At 48.4% G+C, this 19666-nt stretch overlaps 11 protein-coding genes across 11 annotated transcripts; 6 read left to right on the forward strand and 5 right to left on the reverse strand.

Annotated features, from left to right (window-relative positions):
* Nucleotides 1-766: 766 nt before the first annotated feature.
* Nucleotides 767-2101, forward strand: EAF3 (Esa1p-associated factor; the record flags this gene model as incomplete). The annotated part of the gene is made up of 4 exons (XM_043283298.1): nt 767-927; nt 1137-1374; nt 1453-1837; nt 1890-2101. The coding sequence occupies 4 exons, from the start codon at nt 767-769 to the stop codon at nt 2099-2101; spliced, it is 996 nt and encodes a 331-aa protein (XP_043131920.1).
* Nucleotides 2102-2438: 337 nt separating this feature from the next.
* On the reverse strand, nt 2439-4776 carry ACHE_10801A (ARMH3 family protein; the record flags this gene model as incomplete). Its single annotated transcript, XM_043283309.1, has 8 exons — nt 2439-3093; nt 3150-3560; nt 3607-3941; nt 3989-4101; nt 4160-4313; nt 4374-4454; nt 4512-4634; nt 4693-4776. The coding sequence occupies 8 exons, from the start codon at nt 4774-4776 to the stop codon at nt 2439-2441; spliced, it is 1956 nt and encodes a 651-aa protein (XP_043131921.1).
* Nucleotides 4777-5784: 1008 nt separating this feature from the next.
* Nucleotides 5785-6552, forward strand: isa1 (Fe-binding Fe/S cluster assembly protein ISA1; the record flags this gene model as incomplete). The annotated part of the gene is made up of 2 exons (XM_043283320.1): nt 5785-6457; nt 6515-6552. 2 exons carry the CDS (start codon nt 5785-5787, stop codon nt 6550-6552), a joined length of 711 nt encoding a protein of 236 aa, XP_043131922.1.
* An 820-nt stretch (nt 6553-7372) lies between these two features.
* Nucleotides 7373-8335, forward strand: ACHE_10803S (DSC3 family protein; the record flags this gene model as incomplete). The annotated part of the gene is made up of 1 exon (XM_043283331.1): nt 7373-8335. One exon carries the CDS (start codon nt 7373-7375, stop codon nt 8333-8335), a length of 963 nt encoding a protein of 320 aa, XP_043131923.1.
* Nucleotides 8336-8706: 371 nt separating this feature from the next.
* On the reverse strand, nt 8707-9297 carry ACHE_10804A (v-SNARE protein VTI1; the record flags this gene model as incomplete). The annotated part of the gene is made up of 1 exon (XM_043283342.1): nt 8707-9297. One exon carries the CDS (start codon nt 9295-9297, stop codon nt 8707-8709), a length of 591 nt encoding a protein of 196 aa, XP_043131924.1.
* Nucleotides 9298-10358: 1061 nt separating this feature from the next.
* ACHE_10805S (uncharacterized protein) lies at nt 10359-11947 on the forward strand (the record flags this gene model as incomplete). The annotated part of the gene is made up of 3 exons (XM_043283353.1): nt 10359-10572; nt 10627-11363; nt 11414-11947. The coding sequence occupies 3 exons, from the start codon at nt 10359-10361 to the stop codon at nt 11945-11947; spliced, it is 1485 nt and encodes a 494-aa protein (XP_043131925.1).
* A 239-nt stretch (nt 11948-12186) lies between these two features.
* rvb1 (RuvB family ATP-dependent DNA helicase pontin) lies at nt 12187-13745 on the reverse strand (the record flags this gene model as incomplete). The annotated part of the gene is made up of 4 exons (XM_043283364.1): nt 12187-12648; nt 12708-13255; nt 13311-13530; nt 13602-13745. 4 exons carry the CDS (start codon nt 13743-13745, stop codon nt 12187-12189), a joined length of 1374 nt encoding a protein of 457 aa, XP_043131926.1.
* Nucleotides 13746-14116: 371 nt separating this feature from the next.
* MRPL24 (mitochondrial 54S ribosomal protein bL28m) lies at nt 14117-14755 on the forward strand (the record flags this gene model as incomplete). The annotated part of the gene is made up of 1 exon (XM_043283375.1): nt 14117-14755. One exon carries the CDS (start codon nt 14117-14119, stop codon nt 14753-14755), a length of 639 nt encoding a protein of 212 aa, XP_043131927.1.
* A 526-nt stretch (nt 14756-15281) lies between these two features.
* Nucleotides 15282-15808, reverse strand: ACHE_10808A (uncharacterized protein; the record flags this gene model as incomplete). The annotated part of the gene is made up of 2 exons (XM_043283386.1): nt 15282-15603; nt 15666-15808. The coding sequence occupies 2 exons, from the start codon at nt 15806-15808 to the stop codon at nt 15282-15284; spliced, it is 465 nt and encodes a 154-aa protein (XP_043131928.1).
* A 1048-nt stretch (nt 15809-16856) lies between these two features.
* On the forward strand, nt 16857-17951 carry ACHE_10809S (putative alpha-1,6-mannosyltransferase subunit; the record flags this gene model as incomplete). Its single annotated transcript, XM_043283397.1, has 3 exons — nt 16857-17148; nt 17212-17645; nt 17721-17951. The coding sequence occupies 3 exons, from the start codon at nt 16857-16859 to the stop codon at nt 17949-17951; spliced, it is 957 nt and encodes a 318-aa protein (XP_043131929.1).
* Nucleotides 17952-18322: 371 nt separating this feature from the next.
* On the reverse strand, nt 18323-19384 carry TSC13 (trans-2-enoyl-CoA reductase (NADPH) TSC13; the record flags this gene model as incomplete). Its single annotated transcript, XM_043283409.1, has 3 exons — nt 18323-19005; nt 19078-19293; nt 19351-19384. The coding sequence occupies 3 exons, from the start codon at nt 19382-19384 to the stop codon at nt 18323-18325; spliced, it is 933 nt and encodes a 310-aa protein (XP_043131930.1).
* Nucleotides 19385-19666: the final 282 nt, after the last annotated feature.

Raw genomic sequence — 19666 nt, forward strand, 5'->3', positions numbered from 1 at the left:
CAGATGTCCTTTGCTTTTTCTTCTTCAAGTAGATTGATAGATATTCGCCACCAATGAGCACGAGTGTGGGGCAAGATTTCGAACGGACTGATGGAGATAGACGTGCTCAAGTGTATGAACAGATGTATTTCAATGAAACAAATATCAATTGACTAGCACAAGAAGAACTCTGAAATGTTGATCTTATTATTGTGTTGGGGAAGAAGCAATGAAGCATGACTGGAATAGGAGACGACGCGTCTTTTTCTGCCCTCCGAAAGTAGAAATCTTGTTCCACCGCCATCACCACTTCTTTCCTCTTCTTCGGCTTCATCTCTACGACCTCGGTGCTGATTCACAGAAGTAATATCGGAATAAATATTTACATTGTCTGATATCGTCTGCTTGTGCTATTCGAGTTCATTACAACATCTACTATTATCGACTTCCATTGCTCCGTGTCTCTTCCGGTATCAAGGGCGTACCCGTCTGATAACAGAGCACGTCGAGTAAGAGAATAACCAGCTATTCTCTTTCTGCTTGTTTGGCTCATTTAAGCGCCTTGTATCTCAACATTTTTGCTTGTTGTGATCCCCTACTGGCGATTACTGTTTTCTTGCCGTGGTGAGCAGCTGGACACTCCGGCATCCCCTGCTTTCCAACTTCAGCGTTTGATCTCGCAAACCGTTGCCACCCGGCTTCATCATCAAATCAGCATTCAGAGCTGTTGAAAAAAGCAAGGACCTCTTGTTGATTACATATAGAGTATCTCTTTCTCAAAATCATAATGGCTCCAGCCCAACTGGTTTACCACAAAGACGAGAAAGTTCTGTGTTTTCACCACGAGATACTATACGAGGCCAAGATCCTAGATATTAGGCACACTGATCCAGAGGACAAGAAGAGCCCGCTGGAGTACGCAGTGCACTATAAGGGCTGGAAGAGCACGTAAGTATTATGGTCCTTGCAAGTTCTCCTTATGCCAGACTGTTCTTTATTCCCCTATGCTTGATATTCTTTTGGGCTTTATTGGCGTGAATTCGAACTTGGAACTACTCCATTTGCATTGTTTATTCCTCTTTTTCCTCCCATGAATTGGAAGCAAAATTTTGCCATCGTGGCGGTGCTCTTGAGCTCGAGCTAATCGGTTTTGCAAGTAGATGGGATGACTGGGTACCCCAAGATCGTCTCCGAAAATTCACAGACGAGAATAGGGAATTAGCCACGACTCTTCGTCGTGAAGCGGAGTCGGCCTTCCGTCAGAGAAACGCAAAGCCTGCCTCTTCCAAGAGACGTGGAGGTTCCGACCGCAGCTCCGCCCGGGGGAGCGAAGAACGGCAGATGTCTGTTCCTGCCCGCGGGACCAAGAGGGGGCGAGAGAATGAGATTGAAAAAGTGTGTATTTTTCTTTTGACCCGCGATTGTAGGGGTCTGTGGTTTGAAGAATGTACATTTTTACTGACACCGAAACAGGAGGACAGTTTCTATAGTCGGCCTTCAGTGAGGATTGTCATGCCAGATAACCTCAAGTCTCTCCTTGTGGATGACTGGGAAAATGTGACCAAGAATCAGCAAGTGGTTGCATTGCCAGCCAAGGCCTCAGTCAACCAGATCCTTGACGATTATTTCAATGAAGAGAAGCCGAAACGGGCTACCTCGGCTGATCTGGACGTCCTCGAGGAAGTCATCACGGGTATCAGGGAGTACTTCGATAAATCTCTCGACAAGATCCTGCTCTACAGATTCGAGCGTGAACAGTATCGTTCTCTCCGCAGTAAGTGGGAGAATGGGTCGGGCAACTTTGCCGATAAGGGCCCTCTAGATATTTACGGTGCAGAGCATTTGACGCGCCTTTTTGGTGAGTTCCTTTGTCCTTGTTTCACTCGAATCATTGCACTGACAGTAACCAGCTACTATGCCAGAGCTCCTGGCACAAACGAACATGGACCTCCAGTCCACTAACAGATTACGGGAAGAGCTCTCCAAGCTCACAATCTGGCTGAGCAAGAGTTCAGACAAGTATTTCGCGACCAAGTACATGACCGCGAGCAATGAGTACATTGAAAAGACGCGAGGCGTTCCCAACCCGAATCCGGGGACGGCAACGTCGCGTTTGCTTTAAGACGGTCTCTTTTTATTGTTGGAGTTGCGCAATGGGAGTTTGACTTGTGGAGGATGTTTCGGTTATTTTTGATATCGTATGATTTGTGTTGGTTCTAATAATGTTGTTGTATACGGTTCAAGATTCAGCAACAGTTTAATGATGTTCACACATACAACTGTCTTTGTAACATTAGATTATTTTACTGGGAAAAATGCATCCATTTCTTATCTTATTCACGTTCTAAAAGATAATAGAAAAGTAAACATGGACACCTAATCAACCAACCTGGGCCATCAGGTGCAATCCCACTCACAATAATCGAACTAGGGAAAGATAGAAGCAAAAGAAATAAAGTCTATGCGACCAACACCCTAGCATCCTCAACTGCACACCTCGCCGCCCTCTTCAATTCCGTCTTCCAATCTGCCTCTCTCCACCTCGTCCACGCACTCAAGCCCTCCGGCGGCTGAATACTCAACGTATCATACCCCTGCGAAATAATCCGATGAACCTCCCTCGGACTCAAATTTTTCTTCCGAGATGCTGGGATCGGTGCCGCAGACTCACCCTCCCCTTCTGCAACGGCTGACTTCTCCTTATCCTCGTGGAAAAGTAGGGCGTAGAAATGCGTAGACACAGCGATCAGGGTATCAGTAGCGCCGACGTGGATGTCTTTATCGGCTGATTTCTTGTTGCTTGGTTTGAGGGAGTAGACGTCTCGGAATTTAGAGATTATGGGACCTGTTTCGACGAGTTTGTAGAAGAGGTCGTCGTAGGAGGCAGGGTCGGGAAGGAAGGTGTCACCTGCGGAGACGCAGAAGGCAACTAGGTCCACGAGAGAAGTACTGAGGGTGGTAATATGGGGGTTTGTGGTGAGGTCGGATGCGTAAGTGGTTAGAAAGCGCATTAGGGAGAGGAGGGTGCGCCAGAGTTCGGACCAGTGGTAGGTTAGGCGGATTTTGTTCATGGAGAGGTAGGTTAGGAGGCGGAGGAGGATTGCGGTTGTGTGACTGTTCTAGTTAGCTTCAGAGCTTCGCGAATGGCATATAAGAAGGGGTGGCTGTACCTGTACAGTTTTGTATCGAGGCGTCGTCGGAGGTTGTGAGAAATGGCGTCGACCATCACGTCAAAGATGACCGTAACAAGAACTCGATCGCCAACGACCAATGGGAGATATGGTTGTCTTTGGCGACACAGGCGAACCGTTCTCTTTGTGTCCTCACTGCAGAGGAGCTTGCATAGAGTGGAATCCTCGGTGAGGATGCGGAGAATAAAGAGATTGAGCTCCGCATAGTGTGACACTCTCGCGGACCGATACGCATGTTGCAATAGGTACGATGTTACAGACAAAAAGGTTGCAAATGGTGACTCCTCGTTGCTGCTTTCCGGTGCAGCGCTGATTAGATGAACGGCAAAGAGTTTGTTGGCGTTGGTAAAGTCATAGGTTGATAGGAAGATCGCCGCCTGTTGCGCAGGTCTGGTATCGTTAGCTTGGGAACGAACGGAGATTGTGAGTTTCTTACAGGTTCGCGAATAAGTCTTTAGCTTCTTCTGCGGTTGGAGGAGTCTTCTTATCCTTCGAACCGGGCTTCAGAGTTCCCAGACCAAGGTATATCAGAGAGCTGATCAAAGACCAGCCTTCAGGAGCATCGTCTTGGACAGCTACATAGCCGTTTCGTAGGGCAGCGCACGAAGTGCCGACACCCTTGACAATTTTTTGGATGCTCGACTCGTTGACAAAATCGTCGAGTCGCAGTTGATATGGATTTTGGAATTCGAATTTGTTATAGTTCGCCAGCAACCCAAGAAGGACAAACGGTTCAAACACTTGAGTCGGGGTATCAGAATCATGAACAAACTGTTCGAGTTAGTATTGGCCAAACTAGGTAAGCAGGGTGTCCTGACCTTCATAAGCGAAGGAAATAGGTCACGATGGGCAAAGTACGATACGAGACTTGTTTTGTATGCCCCACTAACCATTGCAATGGCAGTTCGAATGGCTTTCGCCCGGACGTCGACTAGATGACAGATTAGATAGAGCGCTGGTAATAAGTAGCGTCTCATCCAAGCACATACAGTTGCTCCCTTTGCGAATAATGCCATCCAACATAGATACAAACTCCGAGATGACATGGTCGACCTCATCGAGCCCCGCAAGCACGGTAATGACATCCGAACTGGGGTTGGTATACTTCTTTTTCAAGACACAGGCAAGAAAGACCGTCAAGGTCTAATTAAGAGTTTTAGAGCATGAAAAAAAGCGCAAGTTGGACAGTCAATCACGACTCACCTCTAACGCAAAGGCATCGGTGGGACTGACTCCAGAGGCAGCCTGCCGGATGGCACGAGAAAAAACCTGCTGGGTTTGCGCCTGCTTGTATAATTAGGAAGGCTGGTCCATATGGCTGTCTCATAGGAAGTCAAGTACCTGTAGGTTCAGGATGTCATCAGGGCCAAGCTGATCCAAGATTGAGTGAAGCTGCGCTCGATCTGGCGCAAGCAGGAAGAATTCCCTCCAAAAACCTTCGGATGGTTCAGCATAGTCTTCTATCTGCAAATTAGTTAGTATTCGAATATGTCATTGTTGGTTGCGCCGCTATCTAACTTACTCGGAAGAGATCCTCGTATAGTTGCACGATCTTGGGCTTGAAGGTGTCGGGTCTATATTGTTGGGTTAAGGGGGAGGCCTCCATCTTGGGCGAACATGAAGTCCCTTTATTACAGATTCCTAAACAGCGACAAGAATAATCTCCTCTTCATCAGGATAGCAGGGACTCCTTAGGATTCTTCCGTTGAGATTGGACGATTGCTGTTCTCTTCTTTCCAGTTGGGTTCTTTTTTTGGAACTGCCACAGTTGGCGCCTTAGGTAATGCTATGCCGTTTCAGCCACACATACTAGCCACGGCACGTGCAGAGGTACAATGTATCACTACTCAGAGTACATCTTACTATTACTTTTACTCCCAACAGTCAGTAGGCGCTGTACTAGTTGTACATGTGAGGATAGGCATGTTGAAATTGAGTCATGGGCTATATCTTTCTATCGGAGCAAGGCGGTCATACGCGGGTTCGACTCACATACATACTCCCGGAGTAAAGAGACGCTGTAGAATAAGGCAGCGCTAACGCGAACAGCAGCGAATCTTCATTGATATGTCTCTTTCTGGATTATTCTCTGATAATCATATGTGAACCCAAAGAAACCCGTAACTTGTAAGGCCAATGCCCATATAAAGTGTATTCAGCAGTCATGCACACGTGATTGCGGTGGGAATAACCGGACAGAATCTCGTGGAAGCGTGCATTGGATGATTGTCAGCGATGCCACTCCTGCATGCGATCTGCTTCCCACTGACGAGCTGTTCTTCCTGTAATTTTGTATTGAATCCAATAACAGAAATATCCAGCATTAATTGGTCATCTTTGAGTAATTGCATTCCTGCAGGGGTGGCGCCACAGACCTGTGTAGAAACACCTCGATGCTGATTGGCTGATCATCCGTCCGTTCTCCCGCCTTACAAAACATTTTACCGGACGTCGACTCAAACGTCCGTCCGGCTCCATCTCCTAACAACTCTCTTCTTACTCACTACATCAACACTCCCACGACGCTCTTATGAAGATAATTCTTTGATTCTGACAATTGAAAGACACATTTTATCACTACTTCGCTACTTTTATATATTTTCCATCCCACACCATGTCATTCTGCAGAGCTATTCACCCTCCGGTGACATCATCCGCCACCATGTTCAAATACATCAACAAGCCATCTAACCAGAGTCTTCGGGCTTTCTCGTCGTGTGGACGCCTATACACCTCGTCAAAGCGTGATATGCAAACCGCTACAGCCTACCGTCCTCACTCGCTACCGACTTCATTCCCCTTCCCCCGAAACGCTGGCGTTCCCGACACTTCGATCTCAGCCGATTACCCCCCCAACCTCGAGAACATGACACAACAGAAGCAACAATCAGCCATGTCGCCCAACGTGAGCCTGAGAGAGAAGGAGGCACAGCAACCTAAGCCTATGGAGTCGTCCGCTAAGAAGCCCGCCGAGAAGCCTCGGAGAAAGTTGCGGCCTCGAAAGGCTGCTATGAAGGTCACGCCCACAGCGATTGAACAACTACGCAAACTAGTTGCCCAACCCGATCCCAAATTTATCCGAGTCGGCGTCAAGAACAAGGGCTGCTCGGGTCTCGCATACCATCTCGAATATGTGGAGAAGCCCGGTACCTTTGACGAGGTTGTGGAACAGGACGGTATCAAGGTCCTTATTGACAGTAAGGCGCTGTTCAGTATAATCGGAAGCGAGATGGACTGGCACCAGGATAAACTGAGCCAGAGATTTGTTTTCCGCAACCCCAACATCAGTAAGTCTCTACTTCAATGTGGAGTTTTAACCAACAATAACTAACATCTCATAACAGAGGAATCATGCGGATGTGGTGAATCCTTCATGGTATAACCCGGGGGGGGGAACACAACTCGATGGCTTTCTTTTGATTTGATCTTTTCATTTTCGGATGCATCGGACGGCGTTCTACGGCAAGGCCTTTTGGGTTACATATTTCTCTGTACATTGTTCGATATACCACATTGATTTTGGGAGTGCACAATTCCCCGTTCTGCGATATACCTTCGTTGACTTCACCCCCATGCCCCCGCATGTCGGATTCTACGTCAGTTGCTTGGCCTCAGTGGCAATGCCCTACAATTGATGGCGCATTTCCAGTGCAGACGCAGACCAACGAAACATGATTATTTACGTGTTTAATTTGTTGGATTTGCTGGGTAGTGAGATTGTGGATCTGAATTCCCGTGGTTTGTGATATCATGGGGTTTTCCGAGGAAAACCGTCGGTCTGTTCATGTGCGGGTCGTCTTTCCGCAACAGCCGCGTTTACCTCGGGACTATGCGGTTTCCTTTGTATAAATTAATCATTACGAAGATTGGCATACCAGTCATATAGAAGAATGATACCAAATTACTATGCCACTGGGTTCTTCAATGCTTTTTGCGTTGAAACTAAAGATTTTGGCCGTCAAGTCCCGCCAAAATCGCATCCTCCGTAGAAGACAATAACAATGACTGAAGACGAATAGCAAGCCATTCGCTTGGCATGACTTAGCATAACGTTCAAAGTTCCTGTGTTGCTGCAGTAGTCAGTCCTCTCAACGAGCTGAGTCATCATTCATGACTTGTTGCTGTAATTAGCCGCGTCGATAAATGGCGATAACATCAACCATCAACGGTTCTATGACCAGATATAACTCTGGGGAACAATCATGTCCTTCACCCCATATGATATTCTAACTACTGAATCCGAATCCGAACCAAATACAAACACAAGCCTCCTTCTCACAATCCGCTTCTCAGCCTCGATCCCAGACCTCTACCTCGACATCCCAGCCCCCGAAACCACCACAGCCGCAGGCCTCAAGCAATTAATTCGCACACATCTACCCTCCGATCTCTCCACGCATCGCCTCCGTCTCATCTACTCCGGACGCGGTCTCGAAGATGCCACCGCGCTGAAAATATCATTGAGATTACCACCGCCACCACCCGCACAGGCTAATAAAGATGAGAGCGCAAAGAAGGATAAGAAGGATAAGGGCAAGGAGCCAGTCCGTGAACAGCCGCGGGTATATATACACTGCTCGATCGGGGATATCATCCTCTCAGACACGGACCTAGCGGAAGAAGCGGCTGCCGCATCGACACTTCTACGGGAGGGGCCAGATGGTTCTGATGACGAGTATGAAGCGAAGCAACAACAGGAAAAGCAGAAACAGCAGGCTTCGACAACAACGCCCGCGCCCCGTGGCTTCGACCGTCTGCTCACAGCGGGCTTCACCGCAGCGGAAGTCACTGCCCTCCGCTCGCAGTTCATGGCCGTTCAATCCGTATCACGCACACCGGATACGATGCCTAGTGGTGCGGAGCTCCGCGAGCTTGAGGATCGATGGCTAGATGAAGGGACGACTGCTGGATCCACTGTGGGGCCTGGGGTTGGCGGCGATGGCGGTACTGGGGTTGATGGGGATGACGATGGGAGCTTTGGAACTGGCTCGCGAGGAGCTATTGATGATATGCTCTGGGGTGCGGTTATGGGATTCTTTTGGCCTATGGGGTGTGCGATGTGGTTGAGGAGGGAGGAGGGGGTTTGGAGTTGGAGGAAGGGGTTGGCAGTGTTTGTGGGGGTGGTTGTTAATGCTGCATTTGGGGCTATGAGGATTATGAATTAAATTTCTTTAGATTATCTTTGCGCAATGATACCCCTTCTTACGTTGAGAGATGAATGATTGATAAAGCAATGCCATTCAACTGCAATTATCGGAGTATTAAGCTGATAAACGCTATCATACAAGTCGATTCGTAGAGTGCCTGCAATTCAGACAAGATGGACGGAGTGTGATTCACATAACACGAGCGATAAAAAGGAAACTGTATTAACGCCTTAAAAGACCCAACGCTAATGGAATTTGCTGTAGATAACGGCAAAAATCAAAAGAACCAGAACGGTGATGATCGCAATCGTAATCAGCCGATTTGTAGCCATCCTAAACCCAGGTTAGCAGATCAGTTCCTGCAAGCTCCATATATAGCAAAGGGATCATTACCTACGGGCCATTCCCCTCAACGTCTTGATACTAGTATCAACATAGCCCTCACTCTGCTGCAACCCCGACCGCGTATGCTCAATCATCTCCCGCTGCTGATTCAAATCCGCCAACGTACTCCGCCCAATATCCTCCGTCTCCAACGCAAGCCGCTGACTGTTCTGCAACCGCGCCGAACTGCGCTCCAACCGCTCCGTCCCACTCAATAACTGCTGTCTCTGCTCCAAATGCTCATCCTGCGGATCATCCGTGTACCGATCCCCAAACAGCGCCTTACGATCATCCGACAGCGACTTGAGCTTGCGCTTCGACTCGTCCAGCTCGGTGGCGTAGTTGCGGAACCGCATGTTGACTTTTGAGCGCGAGGCGGAGGGGATATTCTGCTTCTCCATTCGCATCTGGTCGAGGAGTTCTGTAGCTTCGTCCATTGCGCGCTCGGCTTGGCTGATCGCAGACTTCCTTTGTTCCCCGCTTGCCTCTGCAATCTGGTCGAGTTTCTGATTTAGGTCCGCTTGGAGGAGTTTGAGTTCGGTTTCGTAGCTGCTGAAGAGCTCAGAGCCCGCATCGGTGTCTAGTGGGTTGGACATCTTGGTGGTTTATCTGTGGGTGGATGTTGGATTCGATCTCGAGGTAAATGGTTGATTAGTATGGTCCTGATAAGCCGGTCTATGTACTCGATCTGGGGCGGGCAGTTTGTCTATCCCGGAGAATGCAGGAAAGGTTCAGCATCAAAATCACAGCTGTCAGACTGTAGGATAAAGGATGATATCAACAGGAGACCCTGAAATGATTCATCAGTTGTGGAAGCGTAGAAAAGGAGAGGAAGGAGGCCGGCGGATTCCCAGACCGACCGGCGATAATGGAGTTATTGGGCACGTGATTTCTGGGGTCGTATCGTGAAGATTGTCTTTTCTATCCGACTTCAGTGGAACAAGGTCCTATGAAGATTTTATGTGTCGTGTCCTATGAGGATTACAGGATTCTGACCATTGTATGCAGTGTAGACAGATGTCAGATGCGTGTGCAGCTGCTATTCAAGTATACCAGTACGGCGTGCTTGGAAGAAATTCCCGAATAATCAATAGACCCTGAGGCCCTAGCACTCCATAATCTAGGCCATTCCCCCCTTTCCTGAAGCTTGTAATGGATATAGAAGCTCCTGAACTAACAACTGCTAACTAACCCCATATGTTAACTTAATCTGCCATGCTTACTCAGGATGTCACCTGACATCATTTCCACGAGGCAAGTTGACAACTCGTGATGGTACTTAGTACATTCTGGGAGACATTGGAATATTCGACTCACATTATTGTAGTGTCTCTAGTCTCTACCTCGGTCGACTGAGGGCATGAAAGAGCGCGGTTGTCTTCCAAGTCCCTCGGTACAGGTTCGATGAGCACTCGACTCATTATTCCAAGACCTACAATTTCATAAAGCAGTTTTCCCTTTTTTTTGTTTTTTCTTTGGGGGGTGGGGGATTATTCAACTACTCAGATCGAATTATATATACAATAAACCCCGATTCATGAGCTTGAACCCAATTCACATACATTCGTGGCTATTGACTTCCCCGCTTAACTCGGTGGTATACAATTAGACGAGTTCCAATTGATACTCTCGAACTCTGTTTAAATAAGAACCTCCCATGTCACAATCTCAGCCTAAGCGGGTCGCGGTTATAGGAGGCAGTTGCGCCGGTGTTACCTCCTTTTGGGCTTTGCAACATTCAGTCCATGATGTCCATCTCTTCGAGGCTTCTTCAGAATTGGGAAGACGCATCAAGACTGTGCCCTTTGAGGACGGCGAGACTCGAGTCAATGTGAATACAGAATCCCCCTGCTTTAATTCAGAGACATCTCGTCAGTGTTGTTCCGTTTGACTGGGTCTCTTAAATCCAACTGACCAAAGTATAGCCAATCTCGTTTCGCTTCTACGGTCTCTTTGGATATCTACTTCCCCGATCTCTCTCAGATTTAGTGCGTCCGATAGCCTCGATACATACCAATGGGGATACAGCATCTTGGAAAACGTGCTCCTGCGTCCCTGGTGCCTCTGCAGCTTAGAGACCTATCGGATCCTGTTTGATATCATCTGGCTTAAATACTTGGTTCTGGGCGTACTGATAGACAGAGATTTGTTTAGCTCACAACACCGCTCACGACATACTTCAGATGCTTATAATTATCTATCGAATGAAGGGTTCTCATCCAGTTTCCGGGATAGGTACCTGACTCCTCTGCTCTCAACACTATGGGGTACAAACGCTGGTCGATTTCTCCCACGTCTCTCGATTAAAGATTTAGTCCAGTTCCTGCATGACCGTGATCTGCTTTGCATTCAAAAGTTCTCAATTCCTTGGCGACGTATGGATGTAACTGCCAGTCAGTTTGTCCAACGCATGGCAGGCAACTTTCCTGCTGATAAGGTCCATTTTGGGGCGAAGGTTCAACAAGTAAAGAGAACTGGGGAAGGGAAATACGGTCTCTTTGCTTTAGACGGCGAGGAGATGGACTTTGATCATGTCATTTTCGCTGTTGACAGCGACGAAATCCTCCGGCTGCTCCAGCCGACAAAGAACGCTGAAGAGAGGGAGATCTTGCAAGATATACGGATGACCAATAACATTGCTGTTTTGCATTCCAATCCTTCCGTAAGTAAAGAAGACCCTAGTGTCAATCTTACTTTTGCTGATTTCCACAGTCAACATCCAACGCTCCCTATAACTATATTATATCCCCCGACCACAACCCTAACCACCTACCACCAATGGCTTGTCTTACCTACAACATAAACACACTTCAAAATATACCCACCAGTCTCGCTGGCCCCATCTCCATTACCATAAATCCCTTCAACCCTCCTCATCCGACCCTTGTCCAGGCTGTCTGGGAATTCGCCGATACCGAAATCAGCACTACGAGCCTTCACGCCTTCCGTCGTCTACCATCTATCCAGAACAAAAGTGGGTTAAGCTACTGCAGTACTTGGACAGGACGTGGTTTTCTTGAAGATGCAGTTACGGGTGGTCTGAGGGTTGCTGTGGAGCATTTAGGCGCAGATGTGCCGTTTGAGGTTGATTTGCGCGAAGGAAAGGGGTTGGGGGCTGGGTTGGCCATGGGGTTTAGAGATCATTTGATTCTTACTGTTTTGGGGCTGTTAAGAGTGTATGTGAGGATTTTCGAGTTGGCGTTGATTCTTCTGGAACTCTTTTGGGTTTGGATTACGAAAGATTGAAGTTGTAAGAAAGATAGATAGAATAGATGTTTGGAAAAGTGAGCAGGATTTATATGATTTTATGCTGATATCAAGATATTAAAGCTGAAACTCCGTACAATAACTGACATTAACGTAAACCTGTCTCCTAAGATTAACGAAACCTTCGCCTTTTCCAGTCCCTGAAATGAACTCGCGTATCAAACGTGGTATACAACTGATTCAAATTTGCTTTCCATCACAACTTTCCAACACCGAAATTACAGGAAACTCCCACTGTCCCTGTTCACAATCGAAGCACTCCGCTTAGCGTCAAGGAACAGATCCTCACACTCTGCCACATCGGCCTCCTCGATTCCTCCTGGCCGTCCGTTTACCCGCGCAAGGATGCTAGCAGGGGTCAACAATTGTAAAGCATACCGCATGCTGACCTTGCTGCCATGCTCTGCAACCTTATCCAGTGCAGGATCGGTGATGTTGAGGCCTTCGATCTTTGCACGCAAGCGGATGATGGTCTTGATTTCTTCGGGGGTGTAAGACTGAGTGGGGACGATGAGGAGTCGGGCAAGGAGGTCGGGAGGAATGCCGTGCGCCGCGGTAATGTCGTCGGTGCCACGGATGACGGTGTTTCCACGGTTGGAGGCGAGGATAACGATGGGGGAGATGGAAGATTCGAGAGCCCGGTTCAGGTAAGTGAAGCATTCGATGTCAAGCATGTGGACCTGGAGAGATCATGGTCGTTAGAAAGGATACATATCACGGATGGTATCATGTCACATACCTCATCAATGAACAGAACACCAGGAACAAGCTCAGCAACACCCTGATCGATATAGCGGTTGACCACCTTGTTGATCTCCTGGCGCAGTTTGTCCGTAATCTCCGTCTTCTTCGGTTTCATAAGCTGACCCATCATACTCATAACATCCTGTCCACCCTGTGGCCGAGCGTTGGCCATATCCAGGTCATGTAGCGTCACATCCTGTACGATTTCCTTCTTCTTGTGGACTTCTCCCTTCGGCACGGGCACGTATTCCTCCGCCTCAAGGTCGAACTCAGTCGCATAGGCATCCGATCGCCCAACTCGCTTGCAAGCTCCGGTGTTGGCCTCGATGTAAATGACGTCTCCAACGGTGACTCGCTCCTTCTGGATCGCTTCATAGATACTAGGGTCGAGACGCAGTTTTTTGGTACCCTTAGCCGACTTCAACCCAATAATCAAATGACTGATGGTCCGTCCATATCCTCCAAGTGGGTTCTCGGTTTCCTCGGGTGTTAGTTCTGTGACTTCGCCTTCGTATACTTCCTTGGTTTCGCGCACTCGCAGACCTAGAGATACGTTAATCTTTCCGCCCAAACGACGGGTTCTGATTATCACTCATACCAATAGCCCTCCGGAAGTTCTCCATGAGTGCTTCGGTCTTCTTGACCTCAGCAGAATAGATCTCACTGCCAACGATCGGACAAAACGGGACCTTGGTTCCCAGCTCCTGCGACACGGCGAGAGCAAGCGCTGTCTTTCCGGTTCCAGGTCCACCTGCAAGAAGAACAGCTCGACCAGCCATCTTCTTTGCCTTGATCAAGTCTACCACGACACCGCATGCCTAGATGGAAGCATCCCCAGTTAGCTGAAATCGTCCTGAAGAGCAGAGCTCAAGGGAGCGGTGTTGCGAACTTCACGAGCAGCGGCCTGTCCAATGAATCCGTCACCGGACTGCTCTGGTGTACCATCCGAACGTAGCCCAAGACCCTTGATGTGCGTATGGGCTGCTGTCCGGTTCTCGCGCGAATTGCCCTTCACCTCACTGATCTGGACCATTGTGAAAGGATTGCGGCCTAGCTCTCGAGCCACTAAGAGGTACGTAGGTTAGGGTTCACAAAAAGAGTAGGAGAGCAGAGACGCGGAGGAGCAAGATAGAGATATAACCCCGTAAAGAAAAGAGAAGATGAGCAAAACAGAAGACAACGAGCTTAAGAGAAAGTGATAATGCAATATGCTGCTGGCCGAAATTCACGGCGCGCAAACCGGGATCGGCGAATCAAATAACATCATTTTTTAGGCGGTGAGCCCACCCAAATTCTTTCCCGAACAAGCCATAATCGGAACCCACCACTCTCCCTCCGTCAATTGAACGACCTTCTCCGGTTTCTTTGGGCTTCCTGTCATGCCATAGCTGTTGACCCGATATAATGGCAGGATTACAGACCCGGCCCACCATGTCCCTCCCATTCTCGCTCTCTGCGGCTTTCCGCAACATCTCGTTAACATCCTCCACTCGCTCATTCTCCACGACTACCGCTGCACAAAAGACGAAGACACTCCCCGACTACATTCCTCCTTATCCCTACGGCCCGAACTATGTCTACAAGCAATCTAACACGGGGTTGTATGGGGGTGCGATGATCCAGTTCGGAAACAAAATCTCGCAAGGGCGAAATGAGGGCAAGACCCGACGCATGTGGAAACCGAACGTCCGGCGAAAGAAGCTTTGGAGCGATGCGCTTGAGGATTTCGTGTTTATAAAGATTACACGGAAAGCATTACGGACGATCAGAAAGTCTGGCGGGCTCGACAACTACCTTCTAGACGACCGGCCGGGCCGTGTGAGGGAGATGGGTATTTTTGGATGGCAATTGAGATGGCAGTTGATGCAGACTCCGAAGATCCAAGAACAATTCCGGGAGGAGAGGAAACGGCTGGGGCTACCAGAGCCTCTGTCATTTGAGGAGTTCGTGAAGCAGAAGGAGGCTGAGGCTCAAGCGAAGGGCGAGGACAAGACCAACATCAAGGGCGAAACACAGCCAATCTACAACGAGAAGCTGTACTAATCGGCTCTCTTGGCGGAGTCATAACGTGAATGATCGAACGGTTCTCAGAATTCCGACGACAATCGGATGGGCGTCTGTATTACTATTTCGACAAATGCTGTCCACGACCATATGAAGCGTGTTTGGGCTTTTGCAGGATAGGGTGAAAAAAATTTACTCGGAATTTGTTAAATTTGCTTGGGTTTACATGTTATTAGACCCTTTGATGTATGTATTTATATTCTCAATGGTATTTCTGGATCTCCATGAAGTTCTTATCCATGACATACGGCCATAATCACAAGCAGTAGAAGGGAAGGAAAGGATCCAAGCTCTCAGGACCTCGTCACTTTCCAGGTCCCAGAAACATCGCATGATGTCCGATCTGGGTAGTCCAATCGCACGCCGGCCGAACCGGCCGTTGAATTGGTAGTACCGCTGATGGTAATCGTGAACGAATCGTTAACCGCCAAGGACTTTTCGTCGCCAGAGATGTACGTCTGGGGTAAAATTCGATTATTGGAATCGACGATAGCCGGGTCTCCTTTCATGTTGAATCTGTCCTTCGGTGCAACATAGTCGATCTTGTTCGCCGTGACTTGTCATCGCCAACTTGGGGTTTCTTGAACATGGCTGTCGCAGTATCACCAACCTCCAGACGGACATTGAGAGACTTGAACTTGAGGGAGAATTCGGCCTTGCTGCTGATGGTGATTTCAATCCGCGAGAAGTTGAAATTGAGCGCAATGTTGGGACTGACTTCGTATACTTCGTATGTTAGGAGCGCCGGAGGTCGCACGTTCAAATCCTTGGTCATTGTCTTGACTTTGCTGTTCATGTAGTCCTCGGACGGAGGGTATGTAAGATGACTCATTTAACAACAGCATGGTTAGCCAGATGCAGGGACAGAGACAGGCAGTCTACAGCATACTCGAGAACGGTCATGACAATCCCAACGATGGCGACAGCAAGCTCGACTCCCGAGGCACTCTCAACGCCAAATCCAATCAGCGCAATCTGAATAATGTTCACTGCCACCTGCAGGGCAACACTCGCCATGGTGATGATATTCATGACGATAATTCCGGCTTTTCGTGTCCCCATTCATTCTTGACTTGTTTCATGATCGATCCAAGACTGGCAGCGTTAAACGGTGTGAGGATGCTGCCAAATTCAACGGTCCAACCTTTTTCAACTGAAAAGAGCTGTGTAGATGAGTGTTCTTCGGCGTCGGCTTCTGTCACGACATGGCCCATCTGAAGACGCAATGCAGTTTCTTCTCCACTTATCGCGTAGAAAGCCTATCAAGGGAGCTCAGCGTAGGCTTGAGACACGCTATTGTTTTCAGCTGGGTTCATTGATGTAAGATCTCCTGTGCCATGTTATCATACTTCTATTTGGTTGCAGAGACGTGCATTTTGGAGCATCATGGTACTTGAAGAAACGTCAATATCTATATTAGAGCTTCCAGGGAGTGACAGAAACCCCACAGCTGAATGAAACATATATGCAGGATAATGGAGACTTAACTTCCACTGACAAAGGCCCAAAACCTCAAGGACATGTCAATGGAGTATAGTCTATGGTTTCTCCAATCAGCTGCATGCACTGTGTCAAAGAAAGAACGGTTCAGGGTCATATTGTAGTCTTTTTTTCTTTTTTATTGTTGCCAGAGAAGCATGTTGATGTTATTATGATTTTGGGAAAGTATGAGACATGTTCTCATCCATGAAGCCATGTTCTGTAAAATGTTTAAATGAAAGAAAATCAAGCACCCCAGGCACTTCAATATATATACTCCAGACCGAATGAATTGCTGGTGCACCATTTTCTCCATAGCAAAGCTGATAGCCCCAAGCTTTTCCAGCAATTGAAAACCATAATATTGTGTTCAGTAGCGCTCTTTAGTATAGATCATTTTCAAGATGAGATGTCCAACTTGCGTAGCCACACAATGCCATAGAGCACAACCGGGCCGACTCTAATCCGTCGCTCATTGCCCGATTCGGATGCGACACCAGACATCAATCCTGAAGCATCAAATTACCATGCCAGATAACAAAATTCTCCAATTATCTTTGCAGTCACCCCGAATCAAATCGCTGGGGATTGATCTTGCGCCATGCAGTTCGCGTTACCTCCTCGGGGTGGCGCTCTTCCGCTACATACAAGTAGCGGCCGTTCTCGACTCTCGTATCAGCGCCGGAGACAGCTAAAGGTGGCCGCAATATTAGGTTTCGCAGTCATTTCATTATTTTTTCTCTTCTCTTATCTCCATTCCTCGAGTATAATATCGACCATACCTGCAGGAACCTCAGGGATCGTTATTGTGACAGTTTTGGATCGCGCGGCGTTGAGCGAGAAGTACATCCACCGGATTAAGAAGAACAGGGAAGACTATGCCAAACAACACGGTAAGCTATTGACATTCAAATACTGTAGCACTTCCATTAACTCACAATGCGCTTCACGAATAGGCTATACGAATTTCTTCGCGGATGTCTCTGACTACGAATCTACGCTTGACAATGCCCCGCGAAGCTGGGCCATGGTTCCTGCCCTTCGTCATGCCATGACGCTTTACCCCCATTCAGCGTACTTCTACCACCTGGGTCCTCATGCCTTGATCATGGACCAATCCAAGTCACTGGAGTCGCATCTCTTGGGTAAAAACCGCCTCGAGTCGTTAATGCTCAAGAACGTCCCTGTCGTGCCGCCAAACAGCGTCGTCAAGACCCTCCCGCACCTCACTTCGAAGGATATAGAGCTTGTCTTCACAGTTGATGACGCGGATTTGAGCACTGGGAGCTTTGTGATTCGACAAGGAGAGTTCGCGGATTTCTTCCTCGATGTCTGGTCCGATCCATTGTATCGGAACTATAACTTTGTAAAGGCAGAGACGCACGCCTTGGTATGTGCCACTTGGACAATCTTCCTTGACATGCTTGTCTGTATGCATTGTTGACCCATTGCTCGTTTCCAACAGGACCATATCGTTCAGTGGCACCCAACAATCCTGGCTAGGTTGGCGTTGGTTCCCCAACGGATTATCAATGCCTACAGCGAAGATTCCCCTGATGTCACTGCAGATGGAATCTATAGGGATGGGGACTTTGTCATTCGATTTCACGCATGCGAAAGCGATCCTTCACGAAGCTGTGATAAAGAAATGGAGCTGTACTATGATTTATGGGAAAAGAAAGTAGACGGCGATTAGATGACTTTGCTATCTGGCAGACCAGAATTTGCATTGAAAAGGGACGGGGGTATAACGCGTTATTGCTTATTTATTTCGACATCCCAGGCGCTTGGGCGTTGGAGTTTCATTGGGATTTGCACTTAGCTTAACATATTGGACTGATTATCAGCTTCAAATAGTACAGCATTCATTAATTATATCTAGATATCATAAGTCTTTTCTGTAGTAATCACATTCGTACAGCCTTGGAACCCCTTGGCCAATCCCCAATCCAACAAGAGCTGAAAAATGGGGGAATTCAAATATCATCCTGCTGGTCAGATCACGAAGATATAGGTAGTTTCGCAAAGATGGGAACGTTTCGCTATCGCGCCCTACTTGCTCCACGTTTAAAAGATTCCAGGGACCATGACAAAGCTCTTGCGCTTGTACTTGTCACCGAATTCCTTGCGGTAGCGGCGTTCCTTCTTGGCAGCCCAGATAGCCATTTGTCCACCGCCCACAGCAATGAAGAACAGAACACTCCAGCTCAAGCCACTGACCAGGTAGACACCAACCCACGCGAGGATCTCAAACAGGTAGTTAGGGCAAGTGACCAGACCAAATCCGAAGCCGGACGGGATACCCCGCTCGGTGGTACCTGCGCGGCGCAGGTTGCGCAGGACCAGGTGGGCGTTCAAGTTGGCCAGCTCCGAAAAGACAAAGAGACCCAGGCCCGCATACACGAGATTCTCGTTGGGGCTGTCGGTTGCCGCAGCCGCATCCGGACGGAAGACCCAGTAGGCGATGTTGAAGCCTGCCAGGAGCCAGTAGTGAGCACTGTTCTTGAAAATATTGCGGGCCGGCATGGTGGCATTGCTGAAGCGGTGGATGAAGATCGTTTCAAATTCGCGTTTCAAGAAGTGGACACTCAGAAGGGCGCAGACCAGGAGCTGGGAATCGGAGGGGTTAGGAAGAGGCTGATCGAAGTTGTAGTAGATGTTCTGCCGCAGAGGGAAGAGGAAAAGGGCGGGGATCAAAAGAGGACCGAGATATTCAATGATGAATACGGTCCGCCACCCGATCTGAGGGCCTGTGCGGAGAAAGAGAGATCGTTAGAACAAGCATTGGAGAGCATTGGGTCCGGTCCCGATATTTCACGTACCTAGGTCTTTGACCTGGATCACGCTCTGGTCCTGCAGTCCGGCATCGTTGACTGTAGTGTCCTTCGCATTGGGCACCACACCACGGTCGCTTGACTTGGTGATTCTCAAACGATGGATATCAAATTTGGATGCAGTCGCGAGCCGGCTATAAACTTCCTGGGCAAAGGCATCAGGGCTGACCTGAATTTCCTTGGGCAGCGCCTTGATGGGTTTTCCTACCAGGTGTTAGTACTCCCAATTTCTGATCACTGTGCAGGTAATTGGTCTCATACCCCGTGATTCAACCTTTAGTGTGACCGACGCCATTTGGAATAGGAACTCAAATTAACACCTTGATGCAGATTGAGCAATGCCGCGTGCCAGGTGCGTCCTACGAATGAAAACAACACCGTGGGCGTTCCATCACCGACTAACTCAGGCACCTCGGTCCCGAACGAGCCACGTGATATATTTGCCTCAGGCCGAAACAATAGCAATATGTACGGAGAACGCACTCCTTCAACGTTGTTGCAGTCAAGAGAGCAAGGCAACCATTCCTGTCATGCCAGATCGTTTCTTTTTTCCATTGAGATATGTTCATAGGCCAAT

Source organism: Aspergillus chevalieri, chromosome 1 (assembly GCF_016861735.1).
Source record: "Aspergillus chevalieri M1 DNA, chromosome 1, nearly complete sequence".
Lineage (NCBI taxonomy): Eukaryota > Fungi > Ascomycota > Eurotiomycetes > Eurotiales > Aspergillaceae > Aspergillus > Aspergillus chevalieri.